General features: G+C 43.7%; 1 protein-coding gene across 1 annotated transcript in view; it reads right to left on the reverse strand.

Annotated features, from left to right (window-relative positions):
* Nucleotides 1-641: 641 nt before the first annotated feature.
* Nucleotides 642-20042, reverse strand: part of PARM1 (prostate androgen-regulated mucin-like protein 1) — a 120473-nt gene continuing 101072 nt past the window's right edge. The window contains exons 3-4 of the mRNA XM_062198674.1: nucleotides 14600-14678; nucleotides 642-1808 (exon numbers count right to left, since the gene is read on the reverse strand). Of these exons, the coding sequence (XP_062054658.1) occupies nucleotides 1724-1808; nucleotides 14600-14678 (164 nt within the window). The 3' untranslated portion in view covers nucleotides 642-1723. The remainder of the gene's footprint in view (nucleotides 1809-14599; nucleotides 14679-20042) is intronic.

Raw genomic sequence — 20042 nt, forward strand, 5'->3', positions numbered from 1 at the left:
TAAACATTGATCCAGCTTCAAGTGCTTGATGACAGTGTAGGATGATGTGGCATGTTTGGATCTGGGGCCCAATGTGTGCTCTCTACTAGAGGCACCTACATCTACTACAGGACCTAAGATGTCGGTTGCTGGTATCAGATGTAGGGGAGCACACAATTGTAGCTGTGAAATAATGCCGTCTACAAATACAGAGATAAAAGGCAACAGTGCATGCCAAAGAGAACCCACTGACTACTAAACCAAACACTTTGGAGATAAAAAGTTACTGTATCATTTTGTTTCTTAAAAATAAAAAGCGTTACTAATCCATGAGTGTCTTGTTCTGCCACCACAGGCCTTGCCATATGTTGGAGCTCCTGCATCCCTGTGGTGTCAACACCTGGTGCCAGATGGATCTTTGCTGGTGTGGGTTGCCCTGTGCATGGTAGGCTGCTCAGCTACATTCCTTACTTCCACCTACTAGGAGAACTCCTGGGTCATGACTATCAACAACGTCTCCAGGTGGGGAGGCAATGTCACCCCCTGGTTGAGAAGGTTACCTACAAAGGTGAACGGCTCTTTCTCACATCTCACCATTTGTGTGTGGTTTGTTAAGATGGTATGTCCATGGATGCTCATTGTTTCAAGGGAAGAATCAGTAAGGCGGACTAATCCTGGTGTTTATTTCCTATGGAAATGTCCTGCTAAGTAATTACAGAGAGTCTGGTGTCTTTCTCTCTCTCTTTCAACAGTTTACAGCCATGATCCAATCAACAGTAAGGCAATGAACCAGACACTTGGGTGGTACAAAGCAAGGATCGTATGGACTTTTCTAAGCCATGAATGTCTCTGACAGTGACTGAGGGCTGATTCCCACTGGCCTAATGAGGTTCTCAGTGCAGGTGCACTTCCTCCCCTCCCTCCAGCCTCCATGCCTTCCCCACTGGGTGTTCACTTCACATGCTGCTCCCTTTGTCTCCCAGAGCTCAGCTCTTCTCATAGCTTCCCTTTGGATGTGCAGCTCTGCTGCAAGCTTGTGGGCGTGGCTCACAGCTGCCTTTGAACACAAAGGGCATCCAGGCAGCCTGGAGGGGGGAACAGGTAGAAGACATGTGGAGACCTGACAGTAACTTGCTCCTCAGCCCCTTGCCCTGCTGGCTTCCTCCAGGGCACCTCCCATTTTCATCTTTCATTAATTAGGCAGCTAAGAAGCTGGAATTCAGCTGCAGAGCCACGCAGCTATCCTGTGAGTTACAACCAGATGAACAGAGATTAAAGAGGACTCTAAGAACCTCCTGCTTCCTCACGTGAAATCCTCCAAGACTTAGTTCCTTTCCCCTCATTAATATTTCATGTCATTTCTTATGTAGAAGTTTAAAAAACACCACAAACAAAAAGTTCCCTTAAAAGTAATGCCCAACAAAGCAACCCAATCCCTCGTCCTCAGTCCTTCTCAAAGTCAGTCTCTGCAGTGGGAGCTGAAGAGGCGTGCTCTGGCCTGGCTGGTACAAGGTTGGCCCAAATCAGCCTCCACTCACCTTGAAATAAAGGTATTTTTTTTTTTTTTGGTACCAGAAAGGGGAAGTTGTAGCAGCCAGAGGAGAGGGAAGGAAACAAAAACAACCATACCAACAAAACAGGGCTTAAGATTGTCGTTCAATGCGTGTCAGGTACTCATTAATTCTACTGGGTAAGCACTTATAAATAAAGCACAGTTACTCCGTGTCCTGGGCCAGGTCCTCTGTTAGGAGTCGTCGTACAAAGGGTTGTTGTAGTTCCCCCAGGATCCGTAATCGTGGTCGTCCAGAAGCCTTCCGTAAGAGGAATGCCTGGTGGGGAAGAAACAGGCATGGGGAGATTACTCGGAGAAGGGTTCCACGGCAGCCCGACCTGGAAGGCTTGTGGGTTAATGACAGGGAAAGGTCAGCTGGTGCCCCTAAGTCAACCCCTTAGCAATATAGGGGGCTGCAGTCAGGGGCACAGCCCACCAAATACCCCATGAGTTGTGACTGTCCCAGCCGGAAGAAGCTTTCTACCAGATCAGCTGGGTCCTTGTCTCTGCACCCCCTCCAGCGCTGGAGAAGGAGCAGGAAGTTCTGTTCCCATGGTGATTTAGTAAGAAGGGAGTGGAAAGGGAAGCTTGTGTTCCCCCTCTCACTTAGGTCCTGGACTTAACTTTCCTTGAAATAATAATGGCACAGTCACAGTTGGGCTTTTTATAAAGTGCTTCTATACTCAGTTTTCGCTTGATCCTCAAAATAAAGCCAGGGGGCACTATTTCTCTGATGAGGAAAAGGGGGCTCAGAGATGGTAACTGATGCATCCAGTGTCATTCAGTTGAGCTCCCGTCAAATCCCTGCTTCCTAGATCTACATCTAGTGCTCAGAGCTCAGGTTCCCAGAGTCTGATTAACCCCTTAGTTCAGTGGTTAGATGGGTTAGACGGGCTTTGGTGGGTCAGTCTGGGAATCTGTTTCTCACTCTAGCATCCTTTTTTATAAGAAACCGAAGTCAGGAGCCTGCATGTGGCACAGTGGCCTAAGCCTCCACCTGCAATGCTAGTGTTCTATCCAGCTCCCTGCTAATGCACATGGGAAGGCAGTAGAAGATGGCCGGAGTCCATGGACCTCTGCCACCTACATGGGAGACTCAGATGGAATTCCTGGCTCCTGGCTTCAGCGTGGCTCAGCCCCAGCTGTTTGTGGGCATTTGAGGAATGAACCAGTGGATGGAAGATCTCTCTCTCTCTCTCTCCCCCTCTGCCATTCTGTTTTCAAATAAATAAATAAATCTTAAAAATGAAACTGAAGTCAGATCCTCATCACTCCTCTGTTGGTAACCTTTCAGGGGCTCCTCATCTCACAAAAAGTAAAAGTTCACAATGGTTTACAAAGAATAACAAAGCATCCTGGAGTCTGGCTCCCGCTACTTTTCAGAGCACACCAGCTGCTATTATAGACCCTTGCTCCCTTGGCTCCCTCCACCTGGGACTACTCTGCACTTTTATGTCTGCCCTGCCTGTATGTCTGGGGCCATTGCACTTACTGTTCCTTGGCTTAGAATACTTGTACTCCAAGCCTCCACATAGCACCCTCCCTTACTCCTTCAAGTCTTTGCTCAAATGTCACCTTCTTGGGGGGAGGGGCTTCTTTGACAACTCTATTTAAGCTCACAACCCCCTGCTTGACTTTTCTCATAGCACTCATAACCTTCTAACGCACTGTGCAATTCACTGGCTTATTTTGTTGCTGTCTTACTTCCCTAAGACTAGAAGCTCTGGGAGGTTACAGATTATTTGCCTATCTTTTAAATTCTTGAATCCATCTTCAGCACCTACAAGAATATCTGGCATATAAATCCTCAATAAATGTTGGTGGAACAAGCAGTGACTGAAAAACACACACACTGAATCCCCCCCACCCCCACCCCCCCAAAAAACAAAAACAAAAACAAAAACAAAACCAACAACCTGTTTACAAGATGGGAACTTCCTAGAGAGGGCTACCATCACTTTAACACTAAAGACAGGATGGGAAGAATGTTTCCAACGAGTATCTGGTGCCTCCGTGGTTTGAGCTAGCATGCAACTTACTATACTTTGCCACTGGAAATCACTTGATGCTGGAGTGCAGGACAACAGGCTCACTCTCCCTATCCTTTTTCTCCATTAGATGTAAAAGTTAAATCAAATGGAAATACAACCTGAGAGGCACACAAAGCGTTGCTGTTACTACAAGACTTGCTATTGCTCCCCTGAAGCAGATTCACACCTGCCAGGAATTCGCGGAGATGCTGTTTCGCACAGAATCAGGCCCTTGCTGTGACTCCAGATGCAGCCCTTAGGACTCTGGTTTCTGGCCTGAAGCCTGCCTCGGCTGACCCCATCTGTACACCTGGAAACGCGGAGATGTTCACTTTCCCTACAGGCCTGTGTTCGTTTCTGTGGGTGTGGGGAGGGGAGGGACCACAGACAGCAACACAGAGGCCATTGTTTTGTTGATCTACAAGAAATAGGAGCTGGTGTTGGTAAATGAAGGTCACAAGCTGTCTATGGCCAATGCTCCTCTCGATGTAAAATCTCCAGTGCCAATTGAATCCTTTACCAGGATGGCTGGGAAGTGGAAGCTACAGAATGAACAAGTCAAATCCTGGGCATTCAGCGTGGGAGCCAGCCTACATTTCAGCCTGACTTATTACGAACAGCTGGCAGACATCTTTGTGATAAACAAGTTCTGTTATGGATAAGGCACCGCTGCTTCAGCTTTGTGGGGTAATTTAATGTCTCACAGCACATTTATCTCTAGCATGCAATTTCATTCCCATGAAATGTCATTTTGGTCAATGGATGTATGTCTGTGAATATCTTTTTTTTTTAACCTACTGTTTCTCCATCTATAAAATGAGGAAAGCTATTTTTTTAAGATTTACTTATTTATTTTAGAGGCAGAGTTACAGAGAGAGAGAGAGAGAGAGAGAGAGAGAGAGAGAGAATCTTTCACTCATTGGTTCACTCCCCAAATGGCTGCAAATGGCTGGTGCTGGGCCAGGCAGAAGCCAGGAGCCAAGAATTCCATCTGGGTCTCCCATATGGGTTGCAGGAGCCCAGGCACTTGGGTCATCCTCTGCTGATTTCCAGGCACAATAACAGGGAGCTGGATTGGAAGAGGAACAGCTGGGTGTAGAACAGGCACCCATATGGGATGCTGCTGTGCAGGTGGCAGCTTAACCTGCTGTGCCACAGTGCAGGCTGAGGGAAAAGTTCTTAAGAAAAAATTGTGTTAAGGTTGTTGGGAGTATAAAATGCAGTAATGCATATTAGATGGCCTGATACAAAGTAAATGTACAATAAATGTTGGAGCAATATTGTTTTTAAATTCTTATTATGAGGAAAATTAAGCACATGGTAAATCTGCCTTCTTACAAAGGGCACTGAGTGAATAATGAACTTCCTTTCCATCAGGAATGCCTAAAACTATGCCCCTGGCACAATATAAAACCAGTTTCTTGTATTTTTGTTATTTGAATTTTTGAATTATTATGCTGGAGTGGGATCAGAATATTAAAAATCTTCTGACTGTCAGGTTTTACTGCCTATGGTGATTTTAGACTAGACTATAAGGTCAACGCTAAATCTACTCAACAGAGACTAGTAAAATAAAAGAAAAAGACTGATTTTTACTGTCATTTTTCTTTGCCTTCCCATTTGAATGAGCAGTGAGTTGAGTAAAATGCTAAGTGTCTTCACTTAGATAATGCAAGAGACATGGATAAATCAAAACTCGCAATGCATAGGACCTTTAGGGCTTATTTTAATACATTCATGAGCCCGAACAAGAAGAAGTGGGTGTGTTGGGACTTACGTCAGGTCTGAATAAACCTGCTGGCATTGTAGAAAGAGTAAGGCAGACACATTTTAATCCAGAACTTCTTAAATCATGGCACATTTTTTATGGAAATGGAGGTTTTCAGATTGGCATTTGGATAGTGTAAGAGAATAATAATAACAATAATAAAAACCTCCCAAATCCTCCCACTGGTAGCACTAGGAAAACAGGACCCAAGGCATTTAGATGGCTTTGTCAATGCTGTTTAATGGTAGAGTCGGTACTAAATCTAAGGTCTTCTGACTATATGCCATTATTGCTTCATCTAATTTCAATTTAAACAGTAATCCATACAAACGATATCATTAGTGAGTTGATGAAATTTAGTTTGTTCAGTTTCTTAATAATGATGGACACCAATCCAGCATAGCTAGGTTTTCTTTATTTGCTATGCCTGGACACCCTGTAGATAGTAAATTTCTTGAGGAAAGACTACATCTTAAATTTTCTCTAATTACCTGAACACCTAGTATGTTACTCTTGAGGCATGGTTATTTTATAAATATTTGCAAGTAACTGCTTATTTTCAAGAGCATATAAGTAAGTGGATATGGAGTTTGCTTGGTTAATACCAGCAAAGATTCGAATGGCTTGTGGCAATTCATTGTACAAAGAAACTGTGGTAAAGTGAAAACAAAACAAAACAAAACAAAAAACAACAACCAAAAACTCATTAAAGAATGTCATGGGCCAAAGATACCATTTTGACTTTTAAAGATAGGAAGGATAAGGAGAATTATGGCCAAACCACTGTGCAATGATGTGGCTTGAAAGCACTTAGCACAGAGCCCACAGCCCTGGCTAATCAATGGCACGGCGCTGTCAGATGGATTCTACCGTATTGCATGAACGAGGCTGCTAAAAGCAGAACCCGATGAGTAAGACAAGAAATACTTTCCCTTCAGTCGTTGGCTCATTGATTTCCTTCTCTAGCAGCTTTGCTCTTCTAGAAAGCAGTACTCCCCACTCCTACCCCAAAAGGTGTTGCCTTGTTGGTGACACTTGGTAGATCCAGTTGTGACACCTGTGATTTAAGCCCTTCTCTACTACTGAAAAATGGTACGTATTTTAAGATAATGCAGCATTAATACTTAATAAAAACTGAATTGTCTTTGAAAATGAATGAGGTGTTTCACTCTTAACTGTGTTGAAGCAAAACATCTTTTGGAAAATAGTCCTTCCTTTTCCAGGGTCAAGGCTAGCTCTCTATCAAGACTCTGTTTTCATGATTATGCCTCTCAGTCATCCCCTGTTTGGTCATTCAAGTCTCACTTCTTCTTTTTTTATTTTTTGACAGGCAGAGTGGACAGTGAGAGAGAGAGACAGAGAGAAAGGTCTTCCTTTGCCGTTGGTTCATCCTCCAATGGCTGCCGCGGTCGGCGCACTGCGCTGATCCGAAGGCAGGAGCCAGGTGCTTCCTCCTGGTCTCCCATGGGGTGCAGGGCCCAAGCACTTGGGCCATCCTCCACTGCACTCCCAGGCCACAGCAGAGAGCTGGCCTGGAAGAGGGGCAACTGGGACAGAATCTGGCGCCCCGACCAGGACTAGAACCTGGGGTGCGGGCGCCGCAGGTGGAGGATTAGCCTATTGAGCTGTGGCACCGGCCCAAGCCTCACTTCTCAATTGTGAGTACTCATCATGGGATAGGAAGGATGCGAAGATCATGAAGCCATGGCTTAGTGCTGGGAAAACACACTTGAACTTGCAGCTCATTGGCTATCAATGTGTAAGCCTTGGACTCCTATCATCCATGAGCAGAACTGTTGCATACCACTGTCACTGTCTCCGTTTTTTGTTTGTTTCCATTGATGGCTCTCTTTTTTTGGTGATAGTTTCCCCTCCTGTCCTTTTCACTTAACTATTCATTGGCAGCTTACTATCTAAGAGACCCTATTGTGGGACCTGGAACATACATCAGTGAGCAAAACAGATCAAAATCCTTGTGCTTAGGATGCTTCCATTCCAATGGGATGACAATAAGTAAATACAAACAATAATGTAGGTGTTGGTAGTGAGTGCAATGGACAAAATGAAACAAAGAACAGGTAAGGGGGAAAAGGAACTGTAAGTGGGTAGGGATTGTAATTCTGAATATGGTGATCAGGGAAGGCTCACTAAGGTGCTTTTAGAGTAGACATATAGAGGAGATGACAGATGTGTCATGTGGCTGAGCTATGCGGATGCTTGAGCAAATCACAGAGACAGAAGGTGCAGCAGGTGCACAGATAATGCGGCAAGAGCTACCAACACATCTGTGTGGGGCCTCCTGGACCATACTCTGTAAAAATATATTTTTAAATTGGAATGATGTCATATCTACAGATTTACAGTATAAAGAGTTCTCATATACCCTTCACCCAGCATCCCTAATGTCAACTTCTTATACAATTATGGTATATTTGTTAAAACCAAAAGATCAATATAATGAGCCATACTTTTGAAACTAAAAAATGTTGTTACTTTTGAAATTAAAAAATGGTCAATTTATTTGCCCATAGTTACTACCGCGAGTTAGTAGTAGAATCTGTGTCACAACTCAGGACCCTACTAGTTCCTGTCTTTCCAGCCAAATCTCAATGAGTAAAATATTGAAAATATTCATTTTCAAAATCCCACTGTTAGAATTATATACTACTATAGTTTTGATGATCTGTAACTACCTTAAAGTTTATTGTATATTACTAAATTTGATATCTTTCCATTTGATTGTTGCTTGTGGTCCTTGCCCGTGTTCCTGCTGAACTAGGATCCTTTTGCTTTTTGTTTGTGTTGAACTCTTTGTCTAGTGGAGCATTAAGCCTTTGACTAATATAAATGAAAATGTTATCTCAAAAAAAAAAATTCTCTTTCCACAGTCCAAATTTTTTTTTTTCAATCTATTAATTTCAAACTTCCCTTTAAAGAATCACCTTGAATTTGGAGGGGCAGATAAAATTTACCTTCTTCTATTTATTTTTAAAAATTATCTGCCAAGCACCCTACTACCTGTAGATACTCATCATGGAAAAGGTTATGCAAAACTGGCACAGCTACCTATTTGGGAATAAGTTCAGTGTCACAAGTTAACCAGTGAAGGTCTGTGTGGTTTAATAGATTTCCATGGCTTCTCCAAACTTGCTCTTTCTGATTTGGAATGAACAGATACTGCTACTGCACCCCAAACTTCCCTGGCCAGAACCTTTTGCTCATCCAATGTTAATGATAGGGTAACTATTGGCAAGGACTCTCATTTCGATGAAGGAGACTGGCAGAGAATGCTGCGCTGATTCCAGTGCAGGGAAGGAGGTGAAATGAGGGAGGGATGGGCAGCAAGGGGCTCGGCAGTGTAGGGGGCTTCCCAAAAAAGTCTCTTTTGATCTGGACAACTTGGAATTTGCAGATACAGAAGGGTGAGCGGAACCTCTGATAAGAAGATCAGCATGTTCAAAGTCACAGAAGCAGATGCATCTGCAAATTCTTTCAGGCAAAGTATGCTTGGAGTGTTAGGGGGTGAGGTCAAAGTGTGCTCGTTGGAAGGCAGCACTGGTACCCACTGTGCGATGCTTAGAAATACAGATGTGTGGGCCCCACACAGACCTACTGAATCAGAATCCAGGGGCCCAGGCCCAGGAAATGGTGTTTTAAATAAGCTCTCCCCCTGGTTCCTGTGCACTTTTAAGTCTGAGAACCACCGAGGTGGAAAGTCAAGTAAACTTGAACTTCAGAACTTCAAAGGCTGAAAAAAAATGTTATCTGTAGGTAAAAAGTTCTAGAAGATCTTAGCCCTTGTGGCTGGGCCTACTCTCCTTAAACCTACCAACAATAGGATGGAATTCAGTTGTATAAAATGTCATCGCTGGGAGATACAAAGCAAAATAGGTGACTTCTAAAAATGCTCCTAAGAGCCAGGCCTGTTGTGTCTGTAAATCAATATCACATTTATTTTTGTGAAGGGAACAGCCCGTTTTGTCTGTCTAGGCTACCAGCACACCTAATTATAGCAACATCCACATCACTGGCTGTAGCTGATATCGTGTCTTGCACAGGGAGATTATCTTGTGGCTGAAGAGTTTTGAGCCAAGTTAAACAAAACAAACTCGACTTACCTCATTCTTCAATCATCACTAATTAAAGACACCCTGTGCAAGAGGCAGGCAGGGCTGGTGCTTTCTTTTAAAGTCGCACCCAAGCCCCGAAATAAAGACTGCTCAGAGACCGTTTCTATTAATGAATATACAGCACGGATGGATGCACCTTTACAGACACTGAGAAGGAGCCCACCGAAAGGGCCAAGTGAATATGGAAGCCCACCCTGTGGTCAGCACGCAGTTAGAAAGCTGAGCTGCTGCACAAACTTCCTCTTTCTCCTCCTTCTCCTTCTTCCCCTCTCCCCTTTCCATTGAATGCCTAATGTCTGCTGAAGGGGAGTGGCAATGATGTAGACCATTCTTCTGAACTCACGGTCTATTGTTGGTGGCTACCATGTGTGCTAAGCACTGTTCTGACAACAATTGCAGCAATCACAGTCATTAGCTCTTGTGTCAGCCTCACCTGGAAACAGCCATTCAGTGTTGATATATATCCTGATGACTAGTTCTTCTAACGATGTTAGGTTTGGTGTATTATTCTTATTATCGCTGTCCTGCTTTACAAATGAAGAAACTGAACATAGAGTAATTAAGAAACTTGCCCCAGAGTGCGTGTTCTTAACCAACACGATGTGGTCTCTCAGAGAATGCTGTACTCATTATTTCATTTCATCCTTAAAGCAACCTTTAAAATTACATATTATTAGCTCTGCTTTTGCAGGTTGAAAAAGGTGGGGGAGCAGGCACTTAGTCTAATGGTTAAGACTCCCATGTGCCGTATCACAGTGCCTGGGTTCGATTGCTGACTCTGACTCCTGATTCCAGCTCTTGCCAATACAGACCCTGGGAGGAGGCAGTGATGGCTCAACTAGTTGGGTTCCTGAAACCCACAGGAGAGACCTGGATTGTGTTTTGTCTCCTGAAGTTAGCCCCGGGGAGTGAACCAGCAGATGGGAGCTGCCTCTGTCCATCTCTGTCTCTCTCAGGATTGTGGAGATTATAATTTGGCCAAGGTCACCCAAGCAGGAAGCAGAAAGGTTAGTATTGAACTTGGCTGTGAAACTCATGCTTTCCCCTCTACTTCCTGCTGCTACTGGTTCAAGCAGGGGTTCAACTGCAGAGAAGGGGCTGGCGGGTTCAGGGCAGTTCATTTTTGTGCCACATCCCAAAGTGGCTCAGGTTACAAAAAGGTGGTTTTCTGGGCAGAGGACACGACGACCGAACTAGAGGTCATGGGTTCCAGGAGAACAGGACTGTGAAAAACAAGTGGTTAAAAAGTTTACTAAACCAAGATGAAAGTATCGAGCTGCTGATAGGAGAGCTAGCAAGATTTTCTGGTTGTGAGGATTCCTTTAATTTTTTTTTAAATTCATTTTATTTATTTGAAAGGTGAAGACACACAAACACACACATAATGATATAAACAGAGATATCTCTCATCTGCTGGTCCACACCCCAAAGGGCTGCAACAGCTGTGACTGGACCAGACCAAAAACAGGAGCCACAAACCCAATCCAGGTCTCCTCTTCAGGTGGCAGGGATCCAACCACTTGAGCCATCACCTACTATCCCCTCTGGGTACTCATTAACAGGAAGGGGCAATTGGAAGCAGAGCTGGGGTATGAACCCAGGCACTTTGATATGAGATGTGGGCATCACAGGTGACTTTTTTTTTTTTTAAGATTTATTTATTTATTTGAAAAGTAGAGTTACAGAGAGAGGTAGAGACAGAAAGAGAAAAGTCTTCCATCTGTTGCTTCACACCCAAAATGGCTGCAATGATTGTCGCTGGGCCTTGCTGAAGCCAGGAGCCAGGAGCTTCTTCTGAGTCTCCTACATGGGTTCAGGGGCTGAAGGACTTGGGCCATCTTCCGCTGCTTTGCCAGGCACATTAGCAGGGAGCTGGATCAGAAGTAGAGCAGCTGGCACTCGAACCGCCGTCTGTGCCACAGTGTCGGCCCCCTGACTTCTTAACCATTGTGATGAACACCCACCCCAAGGCTGTCTTTTCAAATAAACCCTCCCCTTATATTTACAGGTACTTGGCTGGCCCAGGATATAGCCTAGGGTTGTAGGCCAGAAGCTAATGGTTCCTGTTCAAGCTAAGATTTCAGTCACTAGCTGCTCTAGCTAAGTGAGCTAAAAGACCATGGACAACAGATCTCTTGTCATGGTATTGTTCTCAGAATTTGGAATGATAAAGGCAGAATAAATCTCTAATCAAGGCAAAACTTACCCTTAGGTAACACACACACACACACACACATCAATAGAGACAACCATATTTTTTGATGAATGACTAGTGGGGCTTTCCAAGAATCTGGCAAAATTATACTTGAAGGGGTTTAAGCAGAGCCTTGAGATTCATGAGAGCTGTTAACCTCCTTATGTTATCATTTTTCCAAAATAATCAAGGGAAGAGCAGAAAGGGGTTTTCCTTAGGGGGTTTCTAAAATGGGATTCTGATCACTTTATCCATGCTCAAGTTTATAGTGCCAAACGTTAAGCAGCATGGTAGATAAATAGCAACCTTATGCCAGAGTAACTCAGAAAGCTCATAGAGAATAAAATTAAAAGATAAGATTATCTTTTTAAAAAATGGAAGTCAATGAGTTCTTTTTTATAATATGCCTTTTGCGTGAACTTCTTAGACTCCTCATATTTATATCATTGTGGACCTTCCTGCATTTAGGGGAGAGAACCTATATGGGGGAAGGAAACAATTACTCATTCAATTTACTCATTCACTGAATTTATCTCATGTTGAGAGGGCCTGCAGAAAATGTAGTTTAAAACTAAATTTTTATACTATGTTAATTAGCACTCATTAGATTAGAAAAAAAATTAACAATGTGCTAACAAAATTTTCCAAGCAGAGAAGGTTCTGTGATGGCAGGAGTGTGCCTTGTCAGTGACATGATCCCAGTGTTTTAAAAAAAAGCCTGGCACAGAGCTGGTGCTCGTCAACTATCCTATGTCCATGTAACTGTGTATGCAGGCACCTATGTATCCATCTTCCCAGCCAGGACAGTCTCATTGTCTATGTGTCTACACATCTGTGTATGTTTGTATATATATGTCCATCTATCTAGCCAGGACTGACTAGCCATGTGTCTATGTAACTGTGTATGCATGTATCTATGTATCCATCTACCCTATCTTACCATGGTTCCTTCCAGTTTATCACCTTGATGATGACGATGATGACCTTGGTAGTGCAATGTTCTTGGGAAACACTACGCATTAATTCTCCCAACAATACTACTCAGCAATTAAAATTACTGTCCTTAACTTGCAGCTGAGGGAGACAAGGGTTGGATATTCTCCATAACATGCCCAAGTCACAGCACCACGAAGGGGAAAGAGCAGGGCTGGTGTCTAAATTCCTGATCACTATTCTACTGTTTGCCTCTAGTCACTGTTGGTTGGAGATGGTAAACTTGAATTCTTTCTTGGAGTCAAGAGGGAAAGTCCTTTGGGTTATTTCAACATGACTTTTTTGGGAAGTGAGTAGCAAGAAGAAAGTATTTCTATAGCGTACCATACTCCAGGGGAGGTTGTTTTTGGTGACAAAGCCTTTCAGAAACTCACCAGTGAGGATTCCAACAATGGCTACAACTTATCTGTAAGTCCCTTTTGAGGGTGAGGCAGAACGAGTTTTTCCATATCTACTTCATTACAAAGTGGGAGTGAGGTTCCCAGAGTAGTTCGTAAAAGCCCATTTAGCTACTAATTAAAATGCTGCATATCTGCAGTGATAAACTAGTCATTAAACAAGAAGGAGAAAGGTAGCATTCAGAAAGACATAATTTATAAAATTCAGTGCTCAAGGAAATGCAGACTTAATGAACAGGAAGGTTTGCTTTTTAATCTGAAAGAAACTTCTGGATGCTTTTATAAAGGCTTTTACACACAGGTCACACTGGAGTTTCTGTTCTAATTTCTCTTTGAAAACTGGCCTTTCTTGTTCTATGCACTTTGGCTGCAGATGACGTTACAAGGCCTTCTCCAATCTGGACACCCTCATTAGATCGATTTGGTGCACATTTAGAACAAACAATTGGAGATCAAAGGGAAGGAGGAGGGGAGACATTCTGAGCAGCTGCTCTGGACTGGCTGGGGTGACCACAAGAGATGAGAGAAGACATCTGCATGGACATGGGAAATGACAAATGTTTCCAAGTGGGGACCAAGGATAGATAGGAAGGGAGGGCAGTTGGATGCTCCCTGAGGAAGAATCTCAGCCCTGGTGGTGGTGGTGGTGGTGGTGGTGGTGCTGTGTGTGTACATGCACCACAGTGGCCCGGGCATGGTATATTCTCGTGTTTGGTTTCCAAGCCTGTGCCTGTGCTGCCAGCATCCCATATGGGTACTGGTTCGTGTCCCAGTTGCTTCTCTTCTGATCCTGCTCTCTGCTATGGCCTAGGAAAGCAGTTCAGGATTGTCCAAGTGTTCGGTCCCCTACCCCAATGTGGGAGACCCAGAAGAAGCTCCTGGCTCCTGGCTTTAGCCTGGCACAGCCCGAGTCATTGCAGCCATTTGGGGAGTGAACCAGTGGATGGAAGACCTTTCTCTCTGTCCCTCCCTCTCTCTGTCTGTAACTCTACCTCTCAAATACATAAATAAAATTAAAAAAAAATCACCCCAAACTATGAAGGTATGATCTCAGGCAAAAAACCTAGTTTTATGGAAAATGCTACACTTAACATTTTTCACTTGTTGCATCAGAACCAGGGAGAATGTCATTAACAAACTGGGTGCAAATCTGCAGACCACTCTTGAGAACATCTGTAGTTAGGGACTAGCAGCCTCTCTGCACTCTTCCATCACACAGGTGAGAAAACTCAAGTCTTGGGTGGCCCGGCTCTCCCGGGATGATGAAGCGAGGGATGAGGAGAGGGTCCCGGGCTGTTTCCTGACCCCAGGCTGACTCTTGCTTCATTGCATCACCATTTTCTACTGCAGCCTATTTGCTCCACCTTGCCAAGGTTCAGAGAGGACTGTGTCTGCCTGCAAAGCGTGGCGGGTATCAGCCATTTGTACTCCTTTGCCAATGTTTCTGAAGGCAAAGATATTATTAAGAAATCTGCTTTCAGCAGCACAGCGCTCAGCTTGGAGCCCAGCAAAATGAAATCCCTTTCTTTTTAAGGAAGGTGAAAGTGTGTCTCACCTGATCTTCAGGTACGCGGCCACTCCAAACACCAACAACACCACGGCAATGACAGTCACAGTAATGGCGGCGATGCTGCCTGTGCAGGAAGAAGCCAATGGAAGGAAGAGAAAAGAGAGAGTTTAACGACTGTGGCATGCCTACCACTCACCTCTGCCTGCCTTCAGCTTTTCTCTGGAAGAGGGAAAAGTTATTCACCTTCAGGGAACTTGGCACTGGAACTTGGAACAAAACTGAGGGTCTTAATTCTGCTGCCATAAACCTTTCTCTGCGGGCGAGGTTTGGTAAATGGTCAGGATTTACTTCCATACTTGTCTTTTGGCTGGCCTGGAAGTCAGAGACCAGTGCACAGTAATATTTCTTTACCTTTCTAAGAATGCCACCCACCTGCTGCTGCTGGCATTGTTTGTAGGAGTAGTAGATTCTAAATCTCTTGATGTACTGTTTTCTTCTTTTATAGGCTCTGGCTTATCTTCCTATAACTTGTGAAACATCGGGAGACTGGTGTTTACTCAAAGGTCACTCAAAGTCATGCAGCGGGTTTTTTAATAAAGCAGAACCTCACAGCTCTATCAGTAGTGCCTGCTTCAAAAGGGTCTCCTTGGGAGATGGGCCAGTTTGAGCGGTGCCATCCAGTGAATGCATTTTTGGAAAAACTCCTCTTTGAGAAGCATGGCCAGCTTTCATCCTTGAATGGGAAGTTGGTTGTGGAGAATAAAAGTCAAGTTTGGTGTAAAAATAAGGTCAAGTCTGGGAGGTAACACAATTTTTTTGTTGTTTGCAGAAATGAACAGGTACAATTTTAAAGTTACATCAGTGTTTTATTCTGTAGTTTGAAACCTGGTGCCCAAATCAACTACAATGGGCATTTAAACACCCCCTCCCCTTGAGCGTCCAGCCTTGTAGGAATAACCATGCTGCCTCTGAATTCTGTTGAGAAGCGCACTCTTTTTGTGTGAGCTTTGGACTAATAATGTACACACTTCCGTTTTATTTCACTTTAGAAATGCCTTATCTCCTACTACATAGAACGACTTCTAAGCACTCAAGCTGGTGTTAGGGAACCAAGCTTCCTGTTTCAAGCCACTGGGGAATTGCACACTACTTTAACAAATGAATGGGACTCAGCTTACACACTGGAAAAAGCAGGAGAGATTTGCAGACTGAAGGTTGGACTCGAGCATGGTTCAACCATGATTAGTTATGTGGCCACAAGCTGTTGAGTTATCCCTAACTACCTCACAGGACTTGAAGGAGATTATGAGGTGTGACACACACCAATCTCAAGTACTATACAGTGTGTGGTTCTGTGACTGATTCCCACCTCTCAGACCCCAGGGTGCCCCTATTGTTTTTGGAGATTTATCATTTGCAGATTGCTTGGCCACCTCTCCTTTTGTTCTTTTCCCTTTCCTATGAATAGCTTTTGCTTATTGTTCTTTTTGTTATTTCTTCCACCAGAAGAATTAGAGCACAGGTAAAAAGCAAAGCTACTTAACACTCATTAGCAGCTCTCTAAAAGTCTTGGGTGAGAGAAGGCAATATCACACTTGCCTGCTCCAGCTGGTTATAGTTTTTAAAGGAACCAGAGAAGATCATTGCTAATATTAGGATGAAATGTCTACACTGACATGTCTACACTGACTGACCATACTCAATCATTGTGGCATTTGCACACTACGAGCACTTGCATATCCTTTTTTTTTTTTTTTTTTTTTTTTGCTTTTGGAATCCTTCCGAGCTGCATCAGTATAATTATCTTTCCTTTTTCAGAATTGCAAAGATAGAGTTGAGGCACTGATTCTCAAATGTGCAGATTGGGTCACAAAGGGAAAGTATGAGGTCAGATTCCCTTATAAAAAGCCTCCACTCCTACTCTGAAAGGCTGCTCTTAGCTTCTTGGCCTCCTGAGTGTGCTGAAATTAGAACAATTCAAAGTTCACTGAAGCCTCCTAACAGCCCTTCTAAGAGTTTGTGAAAGGAGGTTTATAACCACAAGGCAAGGTGATGGGGGTGTGTTGAGATTCAAAAAGATATAGTTCTTGCAATTAGAAGCTATTGAAAAACTGATCTTTTAATTTTATTTGTCCCTTTAAAAAAACTGGAGAAGATAAGAAATATAGCTGGTTTTCCTATTGATAGTTTCATATAGGAAATCATAGTTTGACTTTTCCCCAAATTTCCTCTCTAACTCTAAGCAGTTGGATCTCCTCCAACTCTGTGATTCACGGAATTTATTTATTTACTGCTACCAACTCCAGTGCTTTTTTATTTGTTTGTGATAGCTAGTGGTAGAGTAACCACTTCTCAATGTGGTGGTAGCTGTCTAGCTTTCTGCAAATGGGGCCACCTTCCTTGTCCATGGAAGCCGTCCACCTATATGTCCAGAGCTGGAATGAGCAAGTGACTTTGTATAAGAGTGGCCCCTGAGGGCAGGTGGGCACAGGGGCACTTCTGAGAGCTGGAATGGGACTGCCCAGTAAGAGACCCAGAGGTATAATGGCAAACATTTGCACTTAAACAGAGGACTCAGATTGCCTTATTAACTCTTCAGCTACCCACGGGCTCCTCTCACAGGGGGCCAGCCATGGGAGCAGAAGTCCTCCGGAAGTAGAAGTCTTGTCAGCTCTGAGGCTGGGAGAGCCTGCGGCCTGAGCTTGCCATCAGGTAAGGGTGGTAACCTCAGCCCTGGGAAGCTCCACCCCGGAGGCCACCACAGTTTGAGCACATGGTGGTGGTGGTGGTGGGGCAGTTACTGAGCTAACCTAGCATGTTCATGCGGTGACTGAAAACGATTACTTCCTCTTTGCGAAAACAAATGTCATTACTCCTGAGTTCTCTTCAAAGAAACCGGAATTTCCCTCTTCCTCCTCTGAGGAAGGTGTGTCTGGCAGCAGGGGGGCTCTGCCTGTGAAGAAGGTGCAGGATGCTTGCTGGGCAGCGTGCTTGGAGGGTGCTGGGGAGGGAACCTGTTATACAAGCTCTTCCTCCTTAGGATTTGCGAGTTACAGAATAGGCGTGACTCAGCCTGAAATGCTCAGGAACAGGCAGAATCACAGACAGAATTGGAGAAAATGGATCTATTTTATAAGCCAAGCTACAAGAATGTTCCACTGTGTTAGCACATTCCACTGCACCAACACATTTCACCCACAGGGTTGTTGAAGATCCATGAAGCAAAGCCCCCTTGAAGTTTGGGCCTCCCTGAAGTCTGGACTATCTCAGGGTCCCGCTTGGGTAACAGCCTAGAAGAGGAAGGAAGGCGCTAAACAATAATCATAGCTTGCATTTGCAGGTGACTATGCTGGACAGGCGCTGTGCCAAGAAATTTACAGCTCTCATGCAATTTCCTTTATGGGATGAGGGGGATATCGCCATTTTATGAAAGAGGAAGTGAAGGAGAGATGAAGAGCTTAATGAAGGTGTTACAGCTGGTAAATGATTGAGCCTGTGAACACAAGACTATCTCAGTTAGGTTTTGCATTATCAATCATTACTCTACCAGCTACTTCTTTCCCCCTTTTTCTCAGCGTGGCCAGGTTGTCTCTGTGTGTTCCTGGATCTCTGTGTCTCCTTCTGTCAAACACTCGGTGTTGGGTTCATAAGTGTTGGCAGGCAGATTCCAAGCACAGCAGTCCCACAATTCTCGCTGTCTCTTGTGGACTCCAAGCATCAGACGGTCTCTAGCTCACACCATGTATTTAAATCACTTACTTAATACTGAATAAATAAATGCAGCTGAAGAGCCCATTAGAGTATTGTAGGCATGGAAAGCCAAGATACCATGGAAAAGAAAAAAAAGAAGAAGACCAAAATGAAAGATCTCTGCGAGTGAGATCCCAGTGGAAAGAACAGGGCCATCAAAGAAGGAAGTACCTTTCTCTGAAGGGAGGAGAGAACTTCCACTTTGACTATGACCCTATCGGAATAAGATCAAAGTCAGCGAACTCTAAAGGCTTCCATAGCCCTGGCAACTCATGACTAGAGCCTAGGGAGATTACTGATGCCATGAACAGGAGTGTCAAATTGTTAAGTCAGCAACAGAAGTCACTGTGTACTTACATCTCATGTGGGATCTGTCCTTAATGTGTTGTCTAATGTGCAGTGATGCTATAACTAGTACTGAAACAGTATTTTTACACTTTGTGTTTCTGTGTGGGTACAAGCTGATGAGATCTTTACTAATTATATACTGAATCGATCTTCTGTATATAAAGAGAATTGGAAATGAAAAAAAACCTGGTGTTAAATTGGAAATGGCATAGAAAATTAATTAATTTTTAAAAAAATATTATTTAGGATCTCTGTCATTAATGTGCTGTTCATTGTGATTTAATGCTATAACTAGTACTCCAACAGTATTTTTTTCACTTTGTGTTGCTATATGGGGGCAAACTGTTGAAATCTTTACCTAATATATACTAAACTGATCTTCTGTATATAAAGAGAATTGAAAATGAATCTTGATGTGAATGGAAGGGGAGAGGGAGCGGGAAAGGGGAGGGTTGCAGGTGGGAGGGAAGTTATGGGAAGGGGGAAGCCATTGTAACCCATAAGCTGTACTTTGGAAATTTATATTCATTAAATAAAAGTTTAATAAATGGAAAAAAATATTAAAATACTTTTTATTTAAAATATTTTATATTTTTATATATTTTCTATATTTATTTTAAATAAAAGGTATTTTATTTATTTTTAAAATACTTTTACTTATTTATGGGAGACAGAGAAATAGCCTATTGGCTGGTTTTCTCCCCAAATGCCCCTAACAGCTAGAGTGCGGCCAGGTCAAAGCTTGCAGTCAGGAACTCCACTGAGGTCTCCTATGTGTATGGCAGGAACCCAACTACTAGAGCTATTACCACTGCCTCCCAGAGTGTGCATTAACAGGAAGCTAGAATTGGGAGTAGAGCCAGGAACTGAACTCAGGCCTTCCAAAGGGATGTGGGCATTCCAAATAGTGTCTTAAGTGCCATACCAAATGCCCACCCCCCAAAATGTAATGGCGATGAAAAGAAAATGGAAACTGAAATATTTGACTCTAAGTGCTATACTAAGATTTTATTTTTAGCATAGGCTCTCTGCATCTTCACCTTGGAATCCCTTGTTCCAGGTGTTCCCTGAGAACCCACTCTTATAACTACATCTAGGTCCAGCACCCTAGCCCCTTGCCCTTCACCTCGTGTCCCTGAGAGTCTCCATGGGTGACCAAGGTGATTGGATGGAAGGAAGTTTACTTTGGAAAAATTGTCTGAATGGGGTTAGATAATATCCCTGAAGCAGTCAGAGCAAACTCCCAGAGGGCCAAGCTCCTGGCTGGACACAATTCATGACCACCCAACTCCTTTATAGCCCTGAGGCAGGATGCAGCCCTAGAGGTCATCAGTTCCCTGCTTGGGCTCTGGTCTGTTCTGCCTCCTGTGACAGTCCTGGCATAAACTGT

The sequence above is a fragment of the Lepus europaeus genome, chromosome 8 (genome assembly GCF_033115175.1).
Source record: "Lepus europaeus isolate LE1 chromosome 8, mLepTim1.pri, whole genome shotgun sequence".
In the NCBI taxonomy this organism is placed as follows: Eukaryota; Metazoa; Chordata; class Mammalia; order Lagomorpha; family Leporidae; genus Lepus; species Lepus europaeus.